Source organism: Ostrea edulis, chromosome 4, assembly GCF_947568905.1.
Source record: "Ostrea edulis chromosome 4, xbOstEdul1.1, whole genome shotgun sequence".
Lineage (NCBI taxonomy): Eukaryota > Metazoa > Mollusca > Bivalvia > Ostreida > Ostreidae > Ostrea > Ostrea edulis.
This window is the reverse complement of record NC_079167.1, coordinates 28,483,211-28,510,579: the sequence shown is the minus strand read 5'-3', so window position 1 is coordinate 28,510,579 and position 27,369 is coordinate 28,483,211. Positions and strand designations below refer to the sequence as shown.

The window sequence follows — 27,369 nt, the reverse complement described above, 5'->3', positions numbered from 1 at the left end:
TTCCATTAGTTGAATTCTTTATTTTCACTAACAATTTGGACACCACTTCAACATATACGTATATATTTTTACATAAATATAACAAAATGTGAACAATATCCATATATTATTTAAATATTATTTAATTGCACATAATTTACATCGCCATATTACATTTTCTTTATCATCAAAGAATGAGAACTAGAGCAGAAACAAGAAATGTCATTGAGGATGCTATCAATGTACAACAACATAAAACAGTTCACAGGATTTCTGTTGATATCTGAATCTACTACAAATAGAGGTATAAAATTCATAATGCATAAAATCCAGGCAGCTGTAACCTGCATGCCTTTTTTTTTTATTTAACATTTTACAATTCAAGTTCAACAACTCTTAAAAGGTCTAAAGAGATGCAGCTTTAGGTTTATCAGCCAAGATTTATCTACAATTTGTACTCAAATCTCCATTGGTTTAGAAAATATCTTATAGTATCATCATCATTAATTTTTTAGTTTTTTGTTGACAAATTGTCTTCATTGTTCTTCCATTTAGTATTTAAAAAAAAATATTGTCACAGTTACAATTGCAACAAGAAATTCTTTGGAATTCATAAGAAAAACGTCTACATACACCCTTTACTATGCATATATATACACATGTATACTATCATTAAAAGTCATAGTAGATTTTTTAAGACCTGCTTGGATAAATACCTGGTACCTACATTTGAATACCTTCATTAATACACCTTATCGGTACCTTTATCAGAAAAACAGAGTTTACTGTTAATGAATTTAAAATAGTTTAAGATAGTTTACATCACATCTGGAATGCAGTGGGAATGGTAATGTTGAATATTTTAAAGAGTTCGGGGGAGGGGGGGGGGGGTATTAGACCTCTATCTATACACTATCATCTACTTAAAATCCTCTCCCCAATGATGTGAAAAAAAATCCATAAATTTTTCAGCTGTCAGGGGCTTTACAAGATTTCTGACATATAAATACCTACATTATGTTTATAAAGCCATCGAAACAAAGTCCATGATGTCCAACACAAAGAAAAAACATCAAATGAATAATAGTTGATAACACAATACTGTTACACACTACATCTATAACACCCCATTGCAGATCTTCCATTCACAGGTCTATTATATTTTGCTTTGTGACAGGTCTCCATCACTTTCCTGTACTCCTTTTGGCAAAATTTTTCAGTTTTGATCACTTTTCCAGAATCACTAACCTTGTCATATTCTCTGAATCTCAAACAGCTTGACATTTGTGTCGTACCATATCGGTGGGTCGACATTTCTGTAAAGGTAATATCACCAAATTAATCAGTAATTGTTTCATGAATTAATTAAAGAAGGGAAGTAACTCCTTCTTATTTTATATAATATAAAGTAACATGGGGCAGTTCGCTTTCTTTTATAAACCGTAACAACAAAGCAGTTTATAAAAAGCGTAAACAACTTACTTTATTATAGGATTAAACACCGGACATTTTACTCACAAATCGAATAAAAGTGTGAGTAAAATGGCTGGAGTTTACACATCGATAAATTCTTCAAAAAGAATGTTTGATTCTTATAATTACCATATTAACAATTTCAAAAAAATTTAAAAGTTTCCCCTCTGAGTCTCCATACATTATGTTACTTGTTTTCTGGTGCGAATGAATACATTGCATTTTCGGATTTATTAATATGTAAATTCTCTTTTAGCTTTATCTTTGTCCAATCAAAACATTGTAATACAGTTGTATATAACATTGGAACTATATTGTATTGAATGAAAAGAGATTACTTTCATTCCAAGTAGTTTAATTTTTAAGAAGATATTTGATGTAATCTGATGACTAATTATGATGAAATTTGAATTTTTTACTATGACACAGAGCACTATTGCCATAGCAACAAAATGGATACAGAGGACTTAATATCAACTCAACAGTTTATATATTTCATATATTATAGCTCATTTTGATGATTTTTTTTCTCTCAACCCAAATCATCTTACTCCTTTCTAATATTGTAAGAAAGACGAATGATATTTATCAACTTTGAAATGAATGCATGCTCCACAAAAGTTACACTAGGAGCCATCTTATATAGCAGATTGAATTTTTGTACAGAAAGCAAAAATTCAGGGGACATGATTTGGAGATTATAATCATTTTAAACTTGGAAATAAACGCAGATAAATGCATAAAATTGTTATTACTTACAGGGTATGACTTGTATGAGTCATTTGGATTCAATTTAATTCTTTTAAATTTTTTTGAAGAAAATGACCTTTACTATCCCTCTGATCGAACAACAGACGTGGACCAATCAAATCGGATTTTGCAAGAGAAATTATTATTACACAGTGGTGCCACTGTTACAGAAATGTCAATATCTGTCACATACCTGAGATATATCACTCCCTATAGGTAGGTTCTGAACCACATGGTGGTGCCATTATTACAGAAATGTTAATATCTGTCACATACCTGAGATATATCACTCCCCATAGGTAGGTTCTGAACCACATGGTGGTGCCACTGTTGGCCTGATACTTTCTGATTAGGATTGGGTGCGGAACAGGAAGTAGTCCCACCAATGTCCCATGCTGAAGGAATTTCAGGATTTCACTTTCATCTGTTAACCCTCTGTAAAATATAAGGCAAAGACAAAATAATACCATGTGTATGTATCAGGTCATTTTGGATTTGGGAAACATATCCATTTTTTCTCCAAAAAAAAAAAGGAGAAAAGTTATTTTTTGGCAATGCATCTAAGCATATTTTTATGGAAAATGATTAATCGTGTCACAGACAAAACTGCATGCTCAAAAAATAATTTCACTGTACATGTATGTCTGTCTTTTTGCTAATTAGAAAAAATTTATCATCATTTAAATGCATATCAATCAAGAGGTCCACAAGCCTTATCAGTCACTTGAGTTAAAAGTATCACTACTCCTAAGGGCTATAAAATCTAGAAACAATTTCCTGCTCTGAATATTTAAGCTAAATTTTAATATTCAGCAACAGTATAGAACAAGATGTGTTCTTAAAACTTCAATGCCCTCAAAAGTGCATACACTGATGAAAGGCTTTACATAATATATGTATTTTAAAACATTAAAAAATATGACTAATTTCGACCCATCCTAAAGTCAAAACCCTTGGGTTGCGAAATTCATCATTTTTTTTGTACATCCTTTTCTGCTATTACTAAATATGCTTCAGATTTTTTAAGGTATCAGCAAACTTAAAGAAGTTCTTCAAATCATTACGATAATTTTGACACCACCTTGAAATCAAACCCTTACCCCCTAGGATCATGAAATTTACAATTTTGGTAAAGGACTAACTACTTCTTCTAAATCTATTTAGTTTCAATTTAGTATCAATAGCATTAAAGCTGTTAATTTTATGTTTGTGTATACATTTTAATGCAGGACCACAATGGAAACTAGCTATATGCTAATTTGTGTTATCCTGGATAAATAAAGGCTATTATTATTATCATTATTAGGTATCATTCATATGTTTTGCACACATTCACTATATATACCAAGTTTGGCCCCGCCCTGGGGTCACAACCCCTACCCCCGGAATCATGAAATTTACAATTGTGATAGAGACCTTCCTGCTCTATATCACTTAGCTGCAATAATGTAGCCCTATCCATTTTTTTTTTATTCTGACGTTTTCGGGATAGGGCTACAATTCCATAGGATCTCCGTAATGGTGCAAAATAATTTTATGAATAACCGATAATAAACTCTGTGTATTAGTCCCAAATGTTGTTTACACCAAAAGGAGTACCAACTTTGTGCTCGGGCATGTTTAATAAAGGTGTTTTTCATTAAATATAATGTACAGCATGCAAAATTCTTCGTCTGCTCCGCCATTTTTGTTATCATGAGATCTCGTAGGTGGATCTAATGAAAAACCTAAACATTGACAATCAGCGCGAAAATGTAGTTACTCGAGCCACTTCGACAAAGAAAGGAAAATCATATTGTTGCAGAAAGAATTTACACTCTGCTGTTCGGTTTTTAACTTGATATTAAATTCAAACCTTTTCAATACCGATGAAATAGCTTTCGCCTCCATACTTGTCCATTGATGTAAATACTACCTTATATGGCATATGCAAATGACTTGACAATCGGAAGTTGAAACTTCAGTACATCAAACATGGCGCACAAATATGAATCGAGAAATTGGAATTTATCGAAATTGTTGAAAACGGTAGAATAGAGCCTCACAAATCTTAAGTTGCAGGTTGTAAATTTATATATTGACTAAGAAACATAGAATATAATTTTATTTACGTAAAGAAAGTCAGGAAATGTTTAGAATGAGCGCAAATGTTGTGGGAGTGAATCACTCCCGCATTTGCACCATTACGGAGATCCTAAGGAGTTGTAGCCCTCTCCCTAAAAAAAAAAAAAAAAAAAAAAAAATAATAAAAAAAAAAAAAATCAGAGAGGGCTACATTATTGCAGCTATATATCACTATGCATTTAGTTTTCCTTACACATGTGCGGTTGTAGAGAAGAAGATCTTTGAAAATTGGTCAATTTTTAGCAGTTTTTGCTCCACCCCTAAGGGCCCAGGGGTGCAGGAGTCCTCAAATTTACAATTTGTATCCCCCTTGTCCTAAAGATGCTTCATACAAAATTGAAAAGAATTGGAATACAGTAAAACTCTGATATAGCGAACTTCTACGGACACTCTATAAAAATTCGCTATAAGCGTAATTCGCTATACACTTATAGCGAATTCATAATTTAAATATAACAAATTCGTCATAAAACTGATTTGTTCTACATGTATATCATTTGTATAAGAAAGCATCAATCAATATAATTTGTGTTTGTATTGTCTCTAAGAGAAATTAAGCCTATGTATTTTCGAAAAGAAATATTTTTATACAACTATACAGTCACACTGATTTATATTTTTATACAACTATACAGTCACACTGATTTATATATGATAATTTTTCTTGATGGATTATTAAGTCACGCAAGAACATGTTGAAAGAACAATGTCAACAAAATTATGTGCAATACATACAAACAGTCTATCGCAGTTGTCATTTACTTGTTGCTTTACTAATATAAAGGAGTGTACGATAAAATAAATGCAATCTAACTTCAATTTTAATTAATGAGAATAGTAAACAATACCAACAATATATTTGCTAAGGGCTGTTCCAGAAATGATCAAATGGGGGGGTCGGGCGGCAAATGATATTTTTTTGTGTGGGTGGTCGTATTTTTTCATATTTTATTTGGTCTGTGGTTGGACTGTTAAAAAAATATTTATTATGGGTAGTGGGTAGTTTCTATTGTTTTATTTTGTGCCACGTGGGTGTTGAGTTTTCAGAATATTTTTATTGTCGCTCTTGTCGTGTTGGTTACAAAACGTCGGAGGGAAAATTGAAAACGTGCTTTCGAAATCGGAAATCGGAAGTAACATAGAACTATTCGAGTTGTCGCTCTTTGCAGCGCATAACTTTCCATTACAGCACTCTTCAAATTAGAGGCGCGTTTAGTAGGGTCCCTTTGGACGTGATGGTGGCGAACTCTGTTCTGTAGATTATTACAGTTTACAGTGCATCGATTTTGGGAATATTTTGAAACCAATAGGTATTCCGTTTTCTAATAAAAATAGGCAAACCTTAGTTGATTTATACGAGGGTACCGATGCGTTATATTTATCAGTCAGTGTGATGGTGATATAGAGGCCTCCGGGCGCGGGCTCCATTAGAAGACGAACGATTCGTGGAAAAACATATCCATACCCATTTCATGATAATAGCATCGTTTGGACTCCAAATCTTTCCAACATTTCCGCCATAGTTGCCTTTGATTGTTGATGTGACATCGTTTCTTCAGAACTACTGTGATACAATGTCGCACAGGCATTACCGCGTCATTGACTAGAATGTTTGTCCCGAAAACCTTGCAAGATTTGTACCGTTTTCATTTTTAAAAATATTTTTGTGGTGGGTCTGGTTAGTTTTTTTTTTAATTAGATAGGTCATTGTAAAATGAGTTTATCAATTTGATGGGTCATGGGGTAATTTTTATTTTTTTTAATGGGTGCTTGGTATATACAAAAGGTGCCTCCCAACCCCCCCCATGTATTTATTTCTGGAATAGCCCTAAACGTATGTGTAAGTATTGTTTTGCATTAACAACCTCTTTTGAAAAAAACACAAACAGAAATTTCATAATAAATGTAGGTCATTTTTAATTCAAGGGGAATAGAAATTTACATCATTATATCCGTAAATTTGCTATATCCGTGTTCGTTATAGATGCAGATTTTAATATAGAATATATAAAGAATTTGCCAGGGAAATCAATTTTACTTCACTATAGTCATAATTTCGCTATATCCGTGTTCGCTATATTCGAGTTTTACTGCTGTGGTTATCAAGAAGTTAAAAATGTTCAATTGTTAACGCACAATGGATGACAACGGATGACAACTAATTGCAGTAGGTTACCTGAGTTTACTCAGGTGACCTAAACTGGGTGACCTAAAAATACATAAGGGGGTATATAATAAATCATTACTACAGTAATTTGATCCAAAGAGTTGGATCACATCTCGTTGACAGGCGCGGATCATCCGATCAAACAAGACGCCATGTGACTTGTTTAATATGAGCCCGTCAACACAATGTGATCCGACTCTTTGGATCAAGTTATTGTAATAATATATATATATCTCAGTAACAAAATATGGATCTTTTATTGAGCTCACTTGTCAATGCAGATCTTCTCCACCTGGGGTACTAGAACCTGAAGCATCCTCATTATGGTCTGCAGGGGCAGCTTCTGTTTCCAAGACTGAACCTACAGGTAAACAGAACTCCACATAATAGCCAGGTACTACCCGATAATAACTCATAAATTCAACTCATATTCTAAAAACAGCACAAAATGTTCACCAGGTACTACCCAATAATGACTCGATATTCAGCTAGTATTCTAAAAACAGCACAAAATGTTCACACAACAGAAAAAAACCCTCACAACCAAACTCATGCCAAACATTCCTTTTCAAACTGCAACATTATTTTTAATCAGTAGAAATATAATAATTAATTAGTTAAATATAATGAGTAATCAGTTTTTAAACAGTAAAACAGCAAGATCATAAAAAACGCATTAAAATGTATTCGATACAGCAAATAAACTGGAAATCTTTGGAAAACTTAAATGAAAATACCTTTTCCACATGATCAAATGTCTCTTGATCCAAAATCATTTTACTTTGAAGCAAAAACATTCTAAAAGCACACTGGTGTAAAAAGGAGGCATGGTTAAAATTATCTTTTCATTTTACATACCTAATGATTTTAACTTGTTGGCTTCAGAGTGCTAATTTGACAAGAACCTCATACACAGACACTGTAACTTACCCACTCTGGTGTGGCAACCCAGGATCCGCTGGAGCTGGATAAAGTCCTGGCAAGCGGTGGCCGTGCTGCTGTCTCTGAGCCAGTGGGACTTGCTGGTGGGGAATTCTGAAGGAAGAAATTTGAAATTCTTCACCTGAAGTATGCTAATTATTCTCGGCATCCTTTAATCTTTCATTTTGTCTACAATACAAAAGAACTTCAATATTCCAGCCTTTATGAATTGAATTGAATCTGATTTTTACAAAAGGCTTATTCTGAGTTTAAAAAAATAACACCATTGCCATGCAGTGTTTTGCTTCTAGAGTATATAGAAATATCTTTGGCTGGCATAAAATATTTTACTGAAATACACTTCACAAGTTAATTTCAGTAATTCTAGACAAAAATTTCTGATGTCTGTAAAACATTACTCTGATGTCTGTAAAACACAACTCTGATGTCTGTAAAACACAACTCTGATGTCTGTAAAACACTACTCTGATGTCTGTAAAACATTACTCTGATGTCTGTAAAACACAACTCTGATGTCTGTAAAACATTATTCTGATGTCTGTAAAATATTACTCTGATGTCTGTAAAACATTACTCTGATGTCTGTAAAACACAACTCTGATGTCTGTAAAACATTACTCTCATGTCTGTAAAACATTACTCTGATGTCTGTAAAACATTACTCTGATGTCTGTAAAACATTACTCTGATGTCTGTAAAACACAACTCTGATGTCTGTAAAACATTACTCTCATGTCTGTAAAACATTACTCTGATGTCTGTAAAACACAACTCTGATGTCTGTAAAACATTACATACGGTAAATCTAGAAATATTGACATCTGATTATTTTTGGTAATTTAGGATTAATTGCTATAGATAAATTTTCTAGTTTCTATTTGTTGTAAATTCATTTATGTGCTAGAAATTAAAATAACACGAAACAATTTTCATTCTGAGAATTTCACACAGGGTAATTTTAATCTTGCTATTAAACTTAGTAGTTTGTAATTCTACAGATACTAACAGATTTGTAATTCTATAGATACTAACAGGAGATTTGTAATACTATAGATACTAACAGATTTGTAATTCTACAGATACTAACAGATTTGTAATTCTATAGATACTAACAGGAGATTTGTAATTCTACAGATACTAACAGAAGATTTGTAATTCTATAGATACTAACAGGAAGGGATTTGGGTGTCTTTGTTTTGGGTTTGTTGTGATCTGGTGAGTCAGGGTCCTGGATCTCAGATGGAGGCTGGATGTTGACATTACCAGACGAGGTGGCCAGCTCCTTCAGTGTGAGCTCAGAGTGACCATCGTCCGGGGCAGCTTTCTCAGTCATCTTATCCAGTCCTAGAACATATATATATACATATAAATGTGTACTATAAATGTATACTGAGAAGACACTAAATGAGAAACACTTTAAGCCTACTACATAAACAATTTTATAGGTTCAGAATTTACATTTAGGCCTACTACACGAACAGTTCTACCGGTTCAGAATTTACATTTAGGCCTACTACACGAACAATTCTACCGGTTCAGAATTTACATTTAGGCGTAAGTATAGAGTACAATTTTTAAAAAACTTAATTCTAAATATAGAAATTCTCAGCACATGTTTATCTAAAATAATATTGTCATCTAAGATTTTCTTTCACTATGCTATAATAGTAATGGAGTGGGCAAAAACACGTGATATAGAACACAGTGATACAATACAGTGAAACTTGTCTACCCAGGACATGCTTAGTGCATCTTCAAATTAGAGGACATCCAGAATATATACAATACATATTTTAGAATATATACAGTATGTATTTTCTAAGTAGAATTCAAAGTCGAATGCCAAAACTTCATGACTTACACTAAAGTTTGGACTGTATGACTGTACTTTCAGTTTCACTTTATAACTTAATTTTTTATTTATCAAATTGAATTCATCCATAGCGTTTTTGACTCTCAGTTCATTACACGAGTTAGTTTTCTCAATCAGTTCAAATTCTCTTACTACTTTATCCATCAAGAAAGTTACACACAACGTGGCAGATCTTAAAAACAAAAACAGCAATGCATGGACGCTTAGTTGACATAAGATATGAGAAAGAATCAGAAATTGTGCAGATAGAAAACCAAATTAATAAGTTTAGTCTAAAGTTGAAAATTCCACTGCCTGTCTGCTTATTTTGACTGACTTCCTGAATATAAAATCAAGACTTGGAACACATTACATCCAAATAATGATGTTGAATATGTCAGATATTTAAATACTTCTGAATGTACACCCATGTTACAATCCCAAAGCAATGATTCTTCCAAATAATAAAGGCTGTACCAAGTAAGAAGCAGCCAGAATATGATTGATTTAACCAGGATACATTTCTAAAGAGGAATAAAGGAGATGAAAATGCATATCATATGCCCAACACTAAAACAGCTCTTTGATACAAGCTTTAAATAACAATGTGGCAGTATGTTTGACTTCATTGCAAGAGATTAAAGTGATGTGTCATTATTATTAGTAAAAGAAAGATGCCAACAGAAAGAAAGAGATGAGTTAAGTCTATAAAAACACTTACTTCGCATCTCTGGCTTTATATTTACTTTAAAAGAAATAATTTCTAGGGTAATTCAACTGTGACTTGATATTTCTAAGTGACATTTAAATATCAAATGTTTGTAGGATTATAGAACAGATAAGTCATAGAATAAAGAAGAATCTGAAAGCTATATATGCATGATTACAATCATTGGTTGTAGGAAAATAAAACAAGTGTAACTATTTATTGATGTTTTAATGAAATTAATGAGAAAAAATGAACTTGAACTAAAAAAAATTTCTGGAAGGATACATGTTATGTGTGTTCTTGATGAGAAATCACTGATGGGATTTGTATTCAAGAGGAGTAATCATTAATGGGATCTGAGTTGATGAGGAGTAATTCCTAATGGGATCTGTGTTGATGAGGAGTAATCCCTGATGAGATCTGTGTTCATGAGGAGTATTCATTGATGGGATCTGTGTTCATGAGAAGAGTTCACTGATGGGATCTGTCTTCATGAGGAGTAATCCCTGATGGGATCTATGTTCATGAGGAGTAATCCCTGATGGGATCTGTGTTCATGAGGAGTAATCCCTGATGGGATCTGTGTTCATGAGGAGTATTCATTGATGGGATCTGTGTTCATGAGAAGAGTTCACTGATGGGATCTGTCTTCATGAGGAGTAATCCCTGATGGGATCTGTGTTTATGAGTAATCCCTGATGGGATCTGTGTTTATGAGGAGTAATCACTGATGGGATCTGTGTTCATGAGAAGAGTTCACTGATGGGATCTGTGTTTATGAGGAGTAATTACTGATGGGATCTGTGTTCACGAGGAGTAATCACTGATGGGATCTGTGTTCGAGATGAGTAATCACTGATGGGATCTGTGTTTATGAGGAGTAATCACTGATGGGATCTGTGTTTATGAGGAGTAATCGCTGATGGGATCTGTGTTTTTGAGGAGTAATCACTGATGGGATCTGTGTTTATGAGGAGTAATCGCTGATGGGATCTGTGTTTTTGAGGAGTAATCGCTGATGGGATCTGTGTTTATTAGTAATCACTGATGGGATCTGTGTTTATGAGGAGTAATCACTGATGGGATATGTGTTTATGAGGAGTAATCACTGATGGGATCTGTTTATGAGGAGTAATCACTGATGGGATATGTGTTTATGAGGAGTAATCACTGATGGGATATGTGTTTATGAGGAGTAATCACTGATGGGATCTGTTTATGAGGAGTAATCACTGATGGGATCTGTGTTCATGAGGAGTAATCACTGATGGGATCTGTGTTCAAGAGGAGTAATCACTGATGGGATCTGTGTTTTTTAGTAATCACTGATAGGATCTGTGTTCATGAGAAGTAATCACTGATGGGATCTGTGTTCACTGGGAGTAATATTTGTGAGTGAGCTAACACATACATCTTCACATAATCAAAATGACTGGTTCACAATGTCCATGCAATCATTTAAGTTAGTGGTGACCAATTTTTGTTCATTGTTGAGATTTTACAGTTCCATTAGGATGTCATTTCATGGATATGGTTTCTGAATAATGAAACATTATATCAATTGTGTATTTCATTGTGGTTTGAAATTAGTGGGACAAGGTGGGTGGGTTGGGGGTTATACCCATCAAATCCCAAGATATTTAGCCCCATGAAATCTTATGAGTGCACAGTATTCTTAAGAGATAGGTGTTCACAAATCTTGAGACATTTAGTGCATGCAAATAAAAGTTAGTTTATAGCATATAATTGAAGAAATATACAGATAGTTGAATATTTGATGATTTTTTTTTATACATGCATTAGATTCAGAAACATATTATATACATATATTCTAAATGTTTTGCAAGCTGTAATGAACTGTAGTCAAAATATCCTTCTCCTTTAATATCATTTTTACATCATTTCTTATTAAATCAGTTAACTACTTGGAATAAAATACTGCATAATTTATTATGGACATGCAAAGTCTTAATAGATTTGAGTATATATTTGACTGAAAATGTACATGAATGGTATGATTTTTAAAAAAATGAATTTTACATAATGATTTTTTATTTAAAAAGATTGTTATAGCAATAAATTAAAAGCCCCTTGTTAAGATTGACTCTCTACTTCTGTGAGAGAAGATGCATTTTAGGAAATATAATATGCTGACTAGTTGATCAATTCACTTATTGCAAAAGACACTTACAGGGGTGTAATACTATGTTTTAATCTACTACAGGAACCCAAGGTGAGAATTATTCTCTATCTCTAATGATACATACAGGTACATGGACTATTTCAATGCACTCTACTGATCAATAACTGTCATGAAAATTCTACATCTTTCTCACGTCAACATGAAACCTACGACACCAGTGCAGATAGTTCGAGGAACAAATCAACATACAAACAGGCCTATTACTAGATGCCCTTGGTGTGCAAATTTGAGGAGACAAAAAATTGAGATTTCAGCTAAACTATCCAATGATTTATCTCCTATCTAGTACATTGAAATGGTATACCATATATCTTAAACACATGTTTACCTTTACTGAATGATTTTACAGAGTGTAAAGAAGAAAGTACCAAGCATTTCCATATAAATTAATGGTGAAAAAAACAACAACAACCCATTGCCATTACAAATTTATATTCCTACTGAGTACTTACTAGGCGTGGCAGCCAGTGTTGTTTTGAGTGTTCCTGGCTCCGCCTCCATGGCAGGTGTGGCCCCCTCCATTATGGGGAGGTCTTTCCCACTCTCGGGGGTCAGCTGTACGAACTTCTTACCCCTCTTACTCAGGGCTTTGGCAATGGTTGAATGCTCCATGGGTAAATTTGCCAGCTGGTGGAATACATTTCTCTTTCTGATGATTGTGTATACAAGATTACAGTTGCCTAAAATACAGATAGATATCTGAATGTGTAGCTGAGACAGGCGATATTTCTTCCTATTTCAAAAGAAGCATTTCTCTTCTTTTTGCCCATCTGTTCCAAGACATGTACATGTTACTAAAGCTGTGTATTCAAGCATTGTCACTCATTCATATTTGAATTTATCTATAGAGTTTGTCTGTAAGACTGCATTCATATATTTGGAAATATGAGAGACGATTTTTATTTAACTTGATTATCAACTCGCATCATCATTTATTATATTGTGAGTAGAATAAAGATTATTTTATAAAACAATTGATATAAGATTTCACCACTCAAATTGAATTGTAAAGATTAGGAATCTAAAAGAAGCCATACATACCATCAAACTGATACTGAATAATGTTGTTAAAGACTTCCAAGAGGAAGAAGACCAAGTGATGGTTTGTAGGACTGGCATACAGAAACCATGGTGTACTGAACGCCTAAAATACAACACGGGTAACTAATAGAATGGGTTCTCTCTTACAATTAGCATGAACAAGTATTAATATATAACTAGAACAGGTTCTCTCTTACAATTAGTATGAACGAGTATTAATATATAACTAGAACAGGTTCTATCTTACAGTCAGCATGAACGAGTATCAATATATAACTAGAACGGGTTCTCTTTTACAATCAGCATGAACGAGTATCAATATGTAACTAATAGAACAGGTTCTCTCTTACAATCAGCATGAACAAGTATTAATATGTAACTAATAGAACGGGTTCTCTGTTACAATCAGCATGAACGAGTATCAATATGTAATTAATAGAACAGGTTCTCTCTTACAATCAGCATGAACGAGTATCAATATGTAACTAATAGAACGGGTTCTCTCTTACAATCAGCATTAACGAGTATCAATATGTAATTAATAGAACAGGTTCTCTCTTACAATCAGCATGAACGAGTATCAATATGTAACTAATAGAACGGGTTCTCCCTTACAATCAGCATGAACAAGTATCAATATATAACTAGAACAGGTTCTCTATTACAATCAGCATGAACGAGTATCAATATGTAACTAATAGAACAGGTTCTCCCTTACAATCAGCATGAACAAGTATCAATATGTAACTAATAGAACAGGTTCTCTCTTACAATCAGCATGAACGAGTATCAATATGTAATTAATAGAATGGGTTCTCTCTTACAATCAGCATGAACGAGTATCAATATGTAATTAATAGAATGGGTTCTCTCTTACAATCAGCATGAACGAGTATCAATATGTAATTAATAGAATGGGTTCTCTCTTACAATCAGCATGAACGAGTATCAATATGTAACTAATAGAACGGGTTCTCTCTTACAATCAGCATGAACAAGTATTAATATGTAACTAATAGAACAGGTTCTCTCTTACAATTAGCATGAACAAGTATTAATATGTAACTAATAGAACGGGTTTTCTCTTACAATCAGCATGAACAAGTATCAATATGTAACTAATAGAACAGGTTCTCTCTTACAATCAGCATGAACAAGTATCAATATGTAACTAATAGAACAGGTTCTCTCTTACAATCAGTATGAACGAGTATTAATATGTAACTAATAGAACAGGTTCTCCCTTACAATCAGCATGAACAAGTATTAATACAGAATAAGATGAAAACAACAACTACAAATTTATGAAAATCTAACAAAGTCTTTGTTATAATACTCTGATACTCTCATGAAGATGACAAAAAGTCATAAGTGTTTACCTTATAATTACTTCTGAAGATAATGTATTTATTACTGTATATATCTAATGCTTGACTTTAATAGATGTAGTAGATAGTTTGTCTATATCCAGACAAATGTTTAACTCTATTAAATGCAGTACATAATCTGACTTGATAATTTGTCTATTTCTATAAATATTTAAATCTTACCTCTAACAGATGCAGTAGTTTGGTGCTGGCGACCATTGACAGTGTTTTCAGATATGGGGATACTGTTAAAATAAACAATATGCACAATTTAAAACATGTACAGTGTGTGTATTATAAACACAGCTTTAATGCTTATGTTTGCTAACACACATTTCCCAACAGTACCACAAAATAGGTCGTGAAGTTCATGGAGTGTATATATATTCACACACGGACAGGCGGAACTCAAAAACTGGATCTAACTAGATTGAAACAAAACGTGTCTAAACAATTACAAATCACAGTGAATATAAATATTCAGTAAATATTCTGACATGGCTACAATCAATGAATATTCATTTGATAATTACAAACTGCAACATAATTGCTGGTATATGTCAGTTCATGTATATATAATTGCTGGTATATGTGAGTACATGTATATATAATTGCTGGTACAGTGTATATGTGAGTACATGTATATATAATTGCTGGTATATGTGAGGATATGTATATACTTGCCATTGACTACAATGGTCAGGAGGCAGTCAAACAGAGGCTGAAGTCTCTGGTGTCCAGTTGTTATGATTTTATGGAAAACCTGTAAAATATGCAAATAGTGTGAACTATAATAATATTCAAAACTACATCATCGCAAACCATGGAAACAATATATGCAGCCCGGGGTTTGCAACGATGTCAAAATCAATGCTCAGTAGATTTTAAAAACAATTTTAATAATAAACTAGAAAGATGTCCAAAGGACACGAATATCCCACCAAATGTGACATTGCTAGAAATATGTTCAACGGACACGAACATCCCACCAAATGTGACATTTGTAATGCAATATGACACCCCCCCCTCACCCCCCCCCCCCCCCCCCGGGATTTATCAGTAACTTCTCATGGTCTGATATTCTGCCCCATTCCCAATGGATAACAGGTTGAATTTTTTTCATTTTATGGATAAATCTTAAAATACTGACATGCCCCCTTTTTAAAAGAAAATCATGCAGATTAAGGATGACGATAGGGGGTAATTGAGGTGAAATATCTCCATTTAAAATTTTTTATAGCTTTTCAATGGAGAGAAAGTTTCTGCACACTTTGTCATTCACCTTATCAATGAATTAGAAGAGAAGTGCAGTACTTTCTCAATAGGGAATTCATTTTGTTGTGTTAATACCAGGGTTTAAACTTTTTGTGGACTTAGTCTGGTGTGGTGCTAGCTTTTTATACAGGATATGTTCAAGTTATATCACATATGTATTCATAAAAGGCAAAAAAATTATTCATTAATTGCTTTGAAACTGAGCTAACCACCAAATATGGAATAGTGACGACATGGTCACAGGGAAGGTCAAGGTCAAGAATAATGCCACAGTTGAATAGCTACCACTAATATGTATCATTGTAAGAGTTTTCATAAAGATGCTGTCAATAGTTGCTTTGAAATTGAGCTAAACACCAAATAGAGAAAGTGAGGTCACGGTCAAAGGAAATGTCAAGGTCAAAAATATTGATGCAGTTGAATAGATGTCACTAATATGTATCAGTATATAAGATTTGATAATATCTTGAATAGTTTCTTTGAAACTGAGCTAAACGCAAAATGTGACGGAAGACAGACATGACAAACAGTATATGACCCGGCCATATTCATGATGGGGCATAATACGATAACACTCACAATGATGAGGAAATCAGCATGCGTTCCAGTGAACACCGGTATATCCATCGGAACTCGAACGGAGTATGGTTTATTTAACCGCACTCCGAAGTTCCGTTCACCACTCAACAGGAGCAGGATAAATACACCAATGTGCATAAGACCAACTCGAGCTACAACAAAAACATGATAAGAAGTCAGACAGGAATCACACAGTATTAGGTATTTAAGGCAAAAATCACATACATTAAAAGGCAGGATAATGGACGTACAGCCATTGACATGTTTACTTTCAAGTTAACATGTGTTCTTTCTTGAAATAATCAGCCCTTTCACACACTAAGCAAAATGCCCATTCATGAAATGATCATAAACATTTTATCCACTAGAAGCAACTCTGGAGTGTTTTTTAAAATAACAAGCAGTGCATTCATATCAAATACACAAAAACAATAGTAAATAAAGGTTAATCCTATCTATTTTAAATACTGGTGTTAATTTAGTGTTAAAGACAAAGCAAATATACATTATTTATGCACTTTCAAAATGATCTAAACTTACTGCCTATTTACTGTCAGAGAAGGTCTCTTGTCTGATGCCTTATAATTCCATTCTTTCAATCCAAAAATCGTATAATTTCAATACTTTTTGGAAAGCAAAAATAATAAATTAATTTTGTTATTTTAAAAAACAATCTTCTGCAAATGACAAAAGACCATGCAATATATGTACATGTGTATATGTTTATTTGTAAAAGCCAAACCACTGCTTTTGACAACCTTACCCACATCATTTTGGTCACATCCTACTGAAATTTTGTTGAAATAATTTTTACTCAGTTTTCTTGCATTTTCTATTGTTCTACATTATTTATTATTACATGCTGTTGATATTTTCTTAAATAGGCAGTAACCTATAGATGTATACATGTACATTAAAAAAGTTTAGCAGTCTAAAAATGTACTCTTGATATTTGTGTACAGGGAAAATCCTTTTTCCCATTTTATTTTTGCTTACTGCAGAATTATTTAAATTCGTGGGGGCCAATTTTCGTGGATTGCTGAATTTTTACGAGTTCGTGGGGACGTAATTTCGTGGATTTATATATTTGTAAGAAAGATAACTCTGGAATGTAAATTATGATTCTTTATTCATTGAGAATGTAAATTCGTGGGTGAGGGGTTCCCACGAATTCCACGAAAATTGAGCCACCACAAATTCTAATGATTCCAAAGTATTTTAATCTCATCTTAAATGATTCAAATCTGGGCAAATGATAAATTTACTAAATGGGGAAAAAAACCCAACAAAACAATAGATAACTGTTAGGGGCAAATTCAAAACAGAGCAAAATTGATTTTCAATGTATTTTGGGATGAAAATAAAATGTGATGGGAATATTCCCATACACAATAATACATGTTTTAGACTCATTTTGTTTTACACAGTTTTTGCTAGAACTAAGTTAATGCACTAAAAATTTGATTGTTAGAACTATAGATTCAAAATGCCCATAATCTACAATTATACAGTCAAAAAACCCCTTATCTTGTACTCAGTGGGACCAAAAGATATCCAAAGATTTGAGATTTCGAGGGTAAATACCGAAAGAATAAGTGGTTGGAACTTCCGAATCACATTGACATATCCATGATATTCGAGATATCAGTGTTCAAGATACCTAAATTCAACTGCACTTACAGTGAAATCATTTGTTTTCTGGAGGACAAGTTCTCACGACTGAAGAGATTTCATTATTCATTGTATTTTAATTCTTGTATTTGAGGATCAAACTTTATGTCTATATAATGACCATCCCATTCTTTACTGAAAGGTGACATATTTTCCTGTAATCCAGAAACTGGAATCTCCTTACATAAGCATCTCCCTTTCGGAAATTCCACCCCACAAACTTTTTGCAAACTTTTAAGATTGGCAGTTAATGTCCTTTCATGGATACAATGAATATCAAACCTCACAGAGATGAACAATTGCACAGAATATATCATTTGTTTGACAATCATATCTGTCTGATGACTTACTGAAACACTTTTGAATTTATAACAAGTAGACATTTCAGCACTATATACACTAATTCATAACAATTAATCCATGAAAGGACATTAATTGACTGAAACACAGTCAATGTTCCTTGTCAAATCTTCCATTAAAAACAGCGACATTTACTTACTTCTATGTATAAAATCAAAGTGTATATAAAACTTTTTCACACACTTACACTGGTCTGCTCTGGCATCATTCAGAAAATACAAGATGGGAACAAGAATGTCCAAAACATCACTGCTCTTCAGTACATAAAACATGAATTTCTGAAACAAGCACACAGACATAAAATTCCAGATATGTTCAATCCATGACGATACACATAAATGACTTGTCTCTAAACTTTCTTCATTTTATTTTTAAAAACCTGAATTAGTATCTACATGTATAAGACCTGATTTAGTGTTTTTTTTATAAGCAGCACATGCCTTATTGATATCACACATTTTCCAGAACAGGACCAGTAACTCTTGATGGAACTGGATTTTTTTGCAGGAGCCTGGTAAATAAGTTTGAGTCAATGGATTGTTGAGGAGACGAGTTATTCCCCTTAGTATAAAGGAAAAGTCCTACAAAGAAACACATTTCTACATAAATCTTTTATCTGAAATTAAACAGTAAGACTTTATTCAGTATCCAATATATCAAGAGACTCACAATACTGTATGTGCACATATTTTTGTGTGATTTATACTTCAGCACCACTGGCATTGAAGCAAATGTACTAATTTAAGGTAGTGCAAAAATACAAAATTCTCCTATTATCTATTAATAAACTTAACAGAAGTTCTAATTTATGATTACACTAAATAGAGCATTGGTTCTGATTGTACAATATTTGAATTAATCTGAAAAGTACACAAACAATAACTATTCACAATAAAATGTCCGACAACTTATAAAGTTCCATTGTTACTTCTGGTTCTTATAAACACACATCATACCTCCTCTCTGTGGATTCTGGATAAATAGTTTACAAACAGGTTATCTGGACCTCCAGTCTGAAAGAAAAGCCCTCATAAAAATCAATACAGAATAGGAATGATGTAAAACTGTGCTTACTATAGTTAACCCATCTAATCCACCACCTCTGTATTCAGTTTAACTGTAAATTTTTTTATCTTATTTTTATTACAAATTCAGAATTTGTCTTCCCCCAGTGGATGTGAGGTAAGAATGGTTTTGCTGTATTTCACTATCATATTTCAATGAAATAAAAAACGAGACGAGAGGTGACTTTGACTATAGATTACATCACTCTGAGCCTCCATAGCCGTCCCTCCTGAGGTACCATCCACAGACACATTGTGACTGCCGGATTCATTTTCCATGGTAACACAGAGGACTTGTAGGGCGCCCTCTACCAGCTGTTCTCGGGAGTCGGTGAACATGAGATGATTGTACGGGACACCATACCCCACAGGATCATAGGCACACACAATATTGAGTAGAGATGTGAACAGTGGCAGAGCATGTCTACAATGTACAAAAACCAATTCCAGACCATGTCTGTTGCTTGGGGCTTTTATTACAAATTTTTACTCTCTTCTGGAAACTTTCAGTTATGGAATACTCTTGTCAGTGAAATTCAATCAATGTGGTTGAATGTCATACCTGTTGTCTGTTGATGTGAAATAATGAATCCACTGATTTGGAAGTGTGTGTGCATCAGCTAAAAAATATTTTGAGAAAGTATGATGAACCTGTTGAGACACCAAAATATCTTGGTTTATATTAACTCTTAACTGTTACAGAGATGTGACTGAATTCCTCAAAAAGCAGGGGAAAACTGGTCAAAAAGGGAGAAAAACACCTCACCCTACCTGGAAAAATATCATTTTCTGTCGCTTTAGATCAAACCCAGAGTGTTACGTTTTTTTGAAAATTCTTCTCAAAAGAGGAAAAACCACACCCCTGTTGTTAACTCATACAATTCATTTTCGTACATCGTATGTATAACCATACACTGGGTATAAAAGCAACTTTTACACGAAAGAAACCTTACTACATACACTAAATGACAAAAACATCTTATAAAGAAACCTTACTATATACACTAAACAACAAAAACATCTTATATAAAGAAACCTTACTATATACACTAAACAACAAAAACATCTTATATAAAGAAACCTTACTATATACACTAAATGACAAAAACATCTTATAAAGAAACCTTACTATATACACTAAACAACAAAAACATCTTATATAAAGAAACCTTACTATATACACTAAACAACAAAAACATCTTATATAAAGAAACCTTACTACATACACTAAATGACAAAAACATCTTATAAAGAAACCTTACTATATACACTAAACAACAAAAACATCTTATATAAAGAAACCTTACTACATACACTAAATGACAAAAACATCTTATAAAGTCTTGTGCATAATAATACATATATTGTACAGGTGTGTATTTATATTTCGACGTGCCTACCTATTGGTGGTAAATACATGGTCTCTGAGAAGCAGGTGAGAAACAGCTTGATAATCTCTGTTCTGTGTTGGTCATGATTAAGATTGTGGGGCGGAGAGTGAGCAAACCCAACCCCTGCCTCCCAGATGTATTCACAACTATCAATGGAGCCCATGTCTTCTGGATTGTCCTACAAAACACATATTGCCTGTCAAGTCAAAATCAGAGATGTTGGTGTATTTTTCTTTTTTATAAAAGCCTTTATTGTATTTTGATCTTTGTATATTTATTGTCTACTTCTTCCTCAAAATACCAATTGCAATAAGTTCATGCTTTTTTATATACTAGCACTATATAGAATTAGTTTAAAAAAAATTAAACTGATCAAACACATCTCTTTTTCTTATCATTCATGAAGATCCACATTTAAAAGTAACATGATTTGTGTAAATCAATGCAATCTATCACTGCATGTCCAGATTATCTATGTTCATTTATCTAGAGTGTATCAAAAATACACTGCAGTTTTCTCATTTATCACTAAATATGTTTTTCAGGTAATTTTGTCTTAAATATGAAAGAGCATTTTTGAAAACTTCATACTTTAGACTTCCAAAGAATTTACACATGATATTAAATATACCAATTGCAAATGTATTTTAACGATACTCAGAATGAATGTAAAAATATAGCGAAACAGACGCGACCATTTCATATTCAGTTTCAATGAATTGAATAGAGCAATGAATCAATAAAAGATGATTAATCAATATTCTGTGACGATATGACTTTTGCATATTTTTCTTTTATTTCCAAAATTAAAAAAATCACTTGTTTTCATTCCAACGTGTTCATTGATCTAATAAGCAAAAATGAAATTTACCGCGTCGTACATTCATGAGCAATCATTTTAAAATGAATCATTATCATTTCTTTCTCCAACTGCTTTTAATATCTAGAATACTGCAATAATATTGAAACTATTTGAACCAAATATCGAAAAAAAATCAAAGCGTGCAGGGCACGCTTACCGTATCGTGCAGACCGTTCACAAAGTGTGCAAGCCACGCCTGCAAAGTGGTCAGCGTTTCGTGCAAATCGACCGTTCAGCATTTCGTGCAAACCGTTCAATGCAGATCGTTAAGCGTTTTGTGCAAACCGTTCACTGTTCCGTGCAAGAATCGTTTCATACCGTTCTGTGCAAGTGGTGCAGTAGTACGCTTCAGGGTCTGTAGTAGGGTTTTTTTTAATGTTGATGTAAATATCAGTAGGGGGTTTAATGTAATGTTTTTAATGTTGATGTAAATACCAGTAGGGGGTTTAATGTAATGCTTACTGGTCCTGATTTTCTGTTGGACTGCACTGTGAAGTCTGGACAAAACAGGAGATCCTACATAGATAAAAAAGTATAACATCAATTTAAACATTCATTTAATCTTTAATATAAAAGGTGCAGTATCAATTTTCAGCTTCATCTTGCAAAAGTGATAAACTTTTATCATTCTGATGGTAACTCAAATGTTACATGCACTATGGATCACTAGTAAACCCTACACTGTTTTCTTACAATAGAAATCGCATTCCAAACTCTACACTACATGTATACATTTTAACAAAAAATATTCATGACAGTCATTCATCCAATATTTCCATGTTTCATATTAAATGCCTCATTGCTTTATCTACTAATTTACTACTTTTGCATAATAACTGTAGACAAAATACTCACACATAATGCATTTAGTAAAGACTGTGCTAGTGGGGTACTCTCAATCTGGAATGAGCAAAACAAATGTAAAAAACTTCATATCAGGCCTGCGGTAAAACAAATGTAAAAAAACTTCATATCAGGCCTGCAGTAAAACAAATGTAAAAAAAAAATTCATATCAGGCCCGCAGTAAAACAAATATAACAAAAATTCATTTCAGGCCCACAGCAAAAGAAATGTACAAGAGATGTTTGCAAAACATATATCCCCCCCCCCCCCCCCCACAATGGTGCAAAATTGAAAAGGGTTATAATACACATTCATAATTTGATTGATAGTAGTATCACCAATTCGAAATATTGAGCAGACAATACCTCCCAATGTCAAACGTGGATTGACCAAGTGACCTAAAAATCAATAGGGGTCATCTACTCCTTTTGATGTACCATTGTACTAAGTTTGATTATCAGGCAAAGGGTTCTCAAAATATTGAGTGGACAGTATATTCCTATGTCCAGTCTAATCCTTGACCTTTGAACATTGACATCAAAATCGATAGGGATCATCTTCTCCTGAATGTGTACCAATGCAGGGTTTGACACTAAGGCACGTCCGACCGACCAAGTCTACTAAATGATTGGTCCGGTCAGGTAAAATGTGGTTTTAGTAGTCCAACTGGTCGTGTTGAAAAAATAAACAAATTTAAGAAACTTTACCTTAAACCATTAAATATTTTATTCTTAACAAAAAACAAGAGTTTGTGAGCAATTTTGAACTGCGTAATGACATAATCTCTATTTTTAGTTCTAATAAATAAGTCGCAGTCGGAAGTGATATTTTACGACATCCAAACAATACTAATGTGTGTAAAATTATGTTTTTGATAAATAGATATAAATTGAATTCATTTTCATTACAAAAAAACCAGTTTATTTGAATTAAATATAAGAAAGTGTTTATCAAATTAATAAATTACGTCGTAAACAGCCATTTCTCCGTGTTGACATATGTGCGGGAATGTCTCCATATTCAAATAAGAACTTTCATCCTCAAGGAAAGATATCCCAAAAGAGGGAGAGAATAAAAGGAAAAGGTTGGGAAGAAACAAAGCAGGGCTTATGAAATAAAAATAAAAAAAACAAAAAAACAATTGAGGTCATTTTATTTTAAATGTACTAGAGAATTTCCATCCCGGGTAGAATTTAAAGAAATAGAAAATGTGTTTGAAAATAAAAGCATCAAATTCAATGATGAGACTAAAGATTTTTTTGAGATAATTAAATATATTTTAGTTTAAATTTTAACATTTGTCATTTAAAATTAATAATCAATTATGGAGAAGCTATCAGGGTTTTTTTCTGGAAAGTTGGTCAGGGCTTGTGGCTGTAAGGTCAGGTCTATTAAAAATCATTTGAAGTAGCCTGACTGGTCTAGTGCTCAAAAAAGTAAATGTCAAACCCTGCAGTGTACCAAGTTTGATGTCTGTCAAACCAAGGGTTCTCAAGATATTGAGCATACAATATATTCCTATGTCCAGTTTGACCCTTGACCATGTGACCTCAAAATCAATAGGGGTCACTACTCCTACCAAATTTGATGTCTGTCAAGCAAAGGGTTCTAAAGATATTGAGTCGACAGTGTCTTCCTATGTCCAGAGTAGATTGACCCTTGACCTGAAAAACAATAGGGGTCCTCTTCCTCTTCTACTCATAACGAACCCACATATGAAATATCATTAGGATCAAGTGAACGGTTCTTAAGATACTGAGCGGACAACATGTGGTCTACCGACCGACAGGTGCAAACCAATATGCTCCTCTTCTTTGAAGGGGGGCATAAAAATTCATATCAGGCCCATAGCAAAACAAATGTACAAAATTTCAATCAGTGTGTTCTTTGTTCTATAATTGTAAATGTAGCGTAAAGTGGTGTAAAACATCCAAGAACATCAGACAGGACATAATGCACACTAATTTGTATAATAACTAATTGTGCAATCCTGTATTATCATAGAAGTTTGATGACCATAGGAAAATGGTTTTCTGGTAATCGACAGAGCAACATAATGTCGAACAACTGACCAATATATTAACTAACCCTGACAGATGCAAAAACACAATATACCCATTTTCTTCCAAAATGGCTTGGGGGGGGGGGGGGGGGGTTACAACTATAAAGCCATTACAATAAGACTGTGTTTCAAACTGTTGTGACAGTATTTGTAAAAGGTTAATAAAAATTCACTGCAGAAAATCTAAAATTTTCAATGAATATACAGATTCACATTTCACAATTTTGTTTGTTAATTCAAATGAAAGCAGCGTGACAGTATTATGCTCAGGGTGGCCTGAAATTACAATGTATCTGTTGTTTCACTATCATTTTCAAGTGTACTAATTCTGTATAGTATACCAATGTGTACTAATTCTGTAAAGTATACTAATGTGTACTAATTCTTTATAGTATACTAATGTGTACTAATTCTGTATAGTATACCAATGTGTACTAATTCTGTATAGTATACCAATGTGTACTAATTCTGTATAGTATACCAATGTGTACTAATTCTGTATAGTATACCAATGAACCACAAGGCTCCTATGGTCACCAACAAGAAAAAATATCTGTCATCCAAAGTTTGAAATGAATTCATTGCTCATGCAATATACCATTTTGAATTCCCACCTAAAGTACAAAATGAACTAGAACCAATATGAAAAAGTAATAGATTTCAAAGGTGGACACCTTTATGACAGGTATTCAATGGGCTCTGTACCGCAGTTGAACTAGTGGCATCAAATACAGAAATCTAATACTATACCAATGAAAATGCTACTGTATTTATTACACAGTTGATAATTTGTTCTATACTGCTGGAAAGTAGAATGAGCCAAATGAAATCACATTGGTCTCTCATAATGTCAGCACTTCCATTTACCTCAGACTCCTCCGACTGGTTTGGTAGTGTAGACCAGAAAAATCCCCTCCAATCTGGGTCCTCGAATATGTACGGTAAAATGCGAGTCAGAAGCCGCACACAGTTCAATACTGCAAAACACATTACATGCTTCATGAATATTCATATCCATAGACTGCAATAAAATGCTATCTACATGCATATATTTACATATCCAATGTTTTTGCCTCTTTTGATATCTTTACAGATTGTTTTGATCAGCATTTCATCATGGATGCACTATAGTTGTAATAAACAATGCCTGTATGAATACAAAAGGGAACTACTTGATAAATATAGCACGTCTATTTTAACAGCTAGGAATTTCAACAGAAATGAAAATCCATCTAATACAAACAATGTGACATCTTTGAAATCACTGGCAAAGTTTGTTAAGAGAATTTTTAGTGCTGTCTGCTCTTCCTGAACTTATTTAATTACACCTAACTATATGTTTATTTATATTTCTCAATATCTACTTGTATATTTTTGTGACCCTTACCTATAATCACAGTTTATATATGCCTATGTATATATTTGTTTGTACCTCATGTACCAGTGATCTAGTTTTGAGTGAATAAATTAATTGAATTGAATGTAATCAAATTAAAAAATAAATTTCATGTTTGAAAATACATGAGGGTATGAACTGAAACCCTATCGTACCCCATTCATGGTGACCTTAAAAAGTCTTAGCTTGAAGACACTAGATTGGAAACTACGAATTTAATCTTCAATTCCGTAATTATATGATTCTGTCCACTGACCATATTTTCCAAGGAAGCAATTAGTTCAAGAGCTTTTATGAACGATGCATTGGTTTTAATAGGCTATCTACACTCTTTCTAACTTGCAGCAGCTGTAATAATCTGGCCTCGGGGCATTTTTTGCAGTTTTTCTGGTGGTTCCTTATGTTACTTCACATAAAATTTTATACTTTATGTACATCTTCTGTGAGATAATCAGACTGTATCGAAGCACACCTGTATAAGTTTCACTCTGTGTTAATGTACCTGTTTGTTGTTCTTTTTGTGATGGACAGCCACTGTCTGCTGCAGCGACCAGCTTCTCTACAGCTTTGTAACAGAGCGTGGCTAAGTTTGATGGAGATTCCTCTCTCAACGCCCTAATTTCTGCCGCTGGGATTAATGTAAACACATCTTGAACACATGTAACGCTTTCTGACCAAAACTGTTCCCAAAACGCTTCATCATTTGCTTCAATGGGCTATAAAAAATCAAACACATTTGTACATCATGTACTGGTCTATCTCATAATACATTTAACTTGTGAGGGGGGGGGGGGGGTTTACAAACTAATCTGCGAATCATTCGTTGTTTTAAGAAATGAAAATCAAATATTATTTAAAATCAAACTCTACCTAGGACGGATACTAGTCTGCGTAATTCTTTAACAGAAAACTTGCACGTCATAATAAGATGTCTATTATTGGAAATTTATTGATCCGTGCAGCTGACTGACACGGCGACATGTTGGCAAATTCTGAAATACCATTGACATTTACAAACTATAAGACAACAACTCTTATTTACCTGTGTCTTTGTAGTAAGTTGAATAACTGCTTTCCTAAAATTCAGCTTTGTGTCTGAGTTTCCCATGATAAATATATATCCTCTATTTTCTTTCACACTCTGTTTTTCTAAAATTTCTGTATTTTCATCTGCTCATCTTCATGCACTAAAGAGTTCCACAAAGAGATATAACTCTACTAGTCATTGTGTGGTATGAGTGGTGGATCTGGAGCGGGC

General features: G+C 33.4%; 1 protein-coding gene across 4 annotated transcripts; it reads right to left on the bottom strand.

Annotated features, from left to right (window-relative positions):
* LOC125670275 (protein HID1-like) lies at positions 1-27,312 on the bottom strand. 4 transcript variants are annotated; one of them, XM_048905359.2, is made up of 23 exons: positions 27,154-27,298; positions 26,614-26,827; positions 25,583-25,692; positions 22,665-22,709; positions 22,272-22,325; positions 20,957-21,125; positions 20,119-20,176; positions 19,758-19,980; positions 19,449-19,505; positions 18,933-19,073; positions 18,680-18,770; positions 17,225-17,248; positions 16,462-16,613; positions 15,292-15,370; positions 14,791-14,852; positions 13,241-13,343; positions 12,652-12,879; positions 10,009-10,032; positions 8,607-8,779; positions 7,424-7,528; positions 6,763-6,854; positions 2,479-2,637; positions 1-1,295 (listed from the first exon to the last, which is right to left on the bottom strand). In XM_048905359.2, the coding sequence occupies exons 1-23, from the start codon at positions 27,217-27,219 to the stop codon at positions 1,232-1,234; spliced, it is 2,493 nt and encodes an 830-aa protein (XP_048761316.2). In that variant the 5' UTR covers positions 27,220-27,298; the 3' UTR covers positions 1-1,231. The 4 variants fall into 4 exon arrangements, with proteins under 4 accessions (XP_048761316.2, XP_056018135.1, XP_056018134.1 ...); XM_056162160.1 differs by lacking the exon at positions 17,225-17,248 and having other exon boundaries at positions 27,154-27,310; XM_056162159.1 differs by lacking the exon at positions 10,009-10,032.
* Positions 27,313-27,369: the final 57 nt, after the last annotated feature.

What these genes read in the sequence shown, in the direction of transcription:
- LOC125670275 (XM_048905359.2), bottom strand. Translation starts at nt 27,219, where the DNA reads ATGGGAAACTCAGACACAAAGCTGAATTTTAGGAAAGCAGTTATTCAA. An exon ending in ACAAAAAGAACAACAAACAG is followed by an intron (nt 25,693 to 26,613) that starts GTACATTAACAC and finishes TGTGTTTTGCAG; the next exon opens with TATTGAACTGTGTGCGGCTT. An exon ending in CTATGGAGGCTCAGAGTGAT is followed by an intron (nt 19,506 to 19,757) that starts GTAATCTATAGT and finishes CTTTTCTTTCAG; the next exon opens with ACTGGAGGTCCAGATAACCT.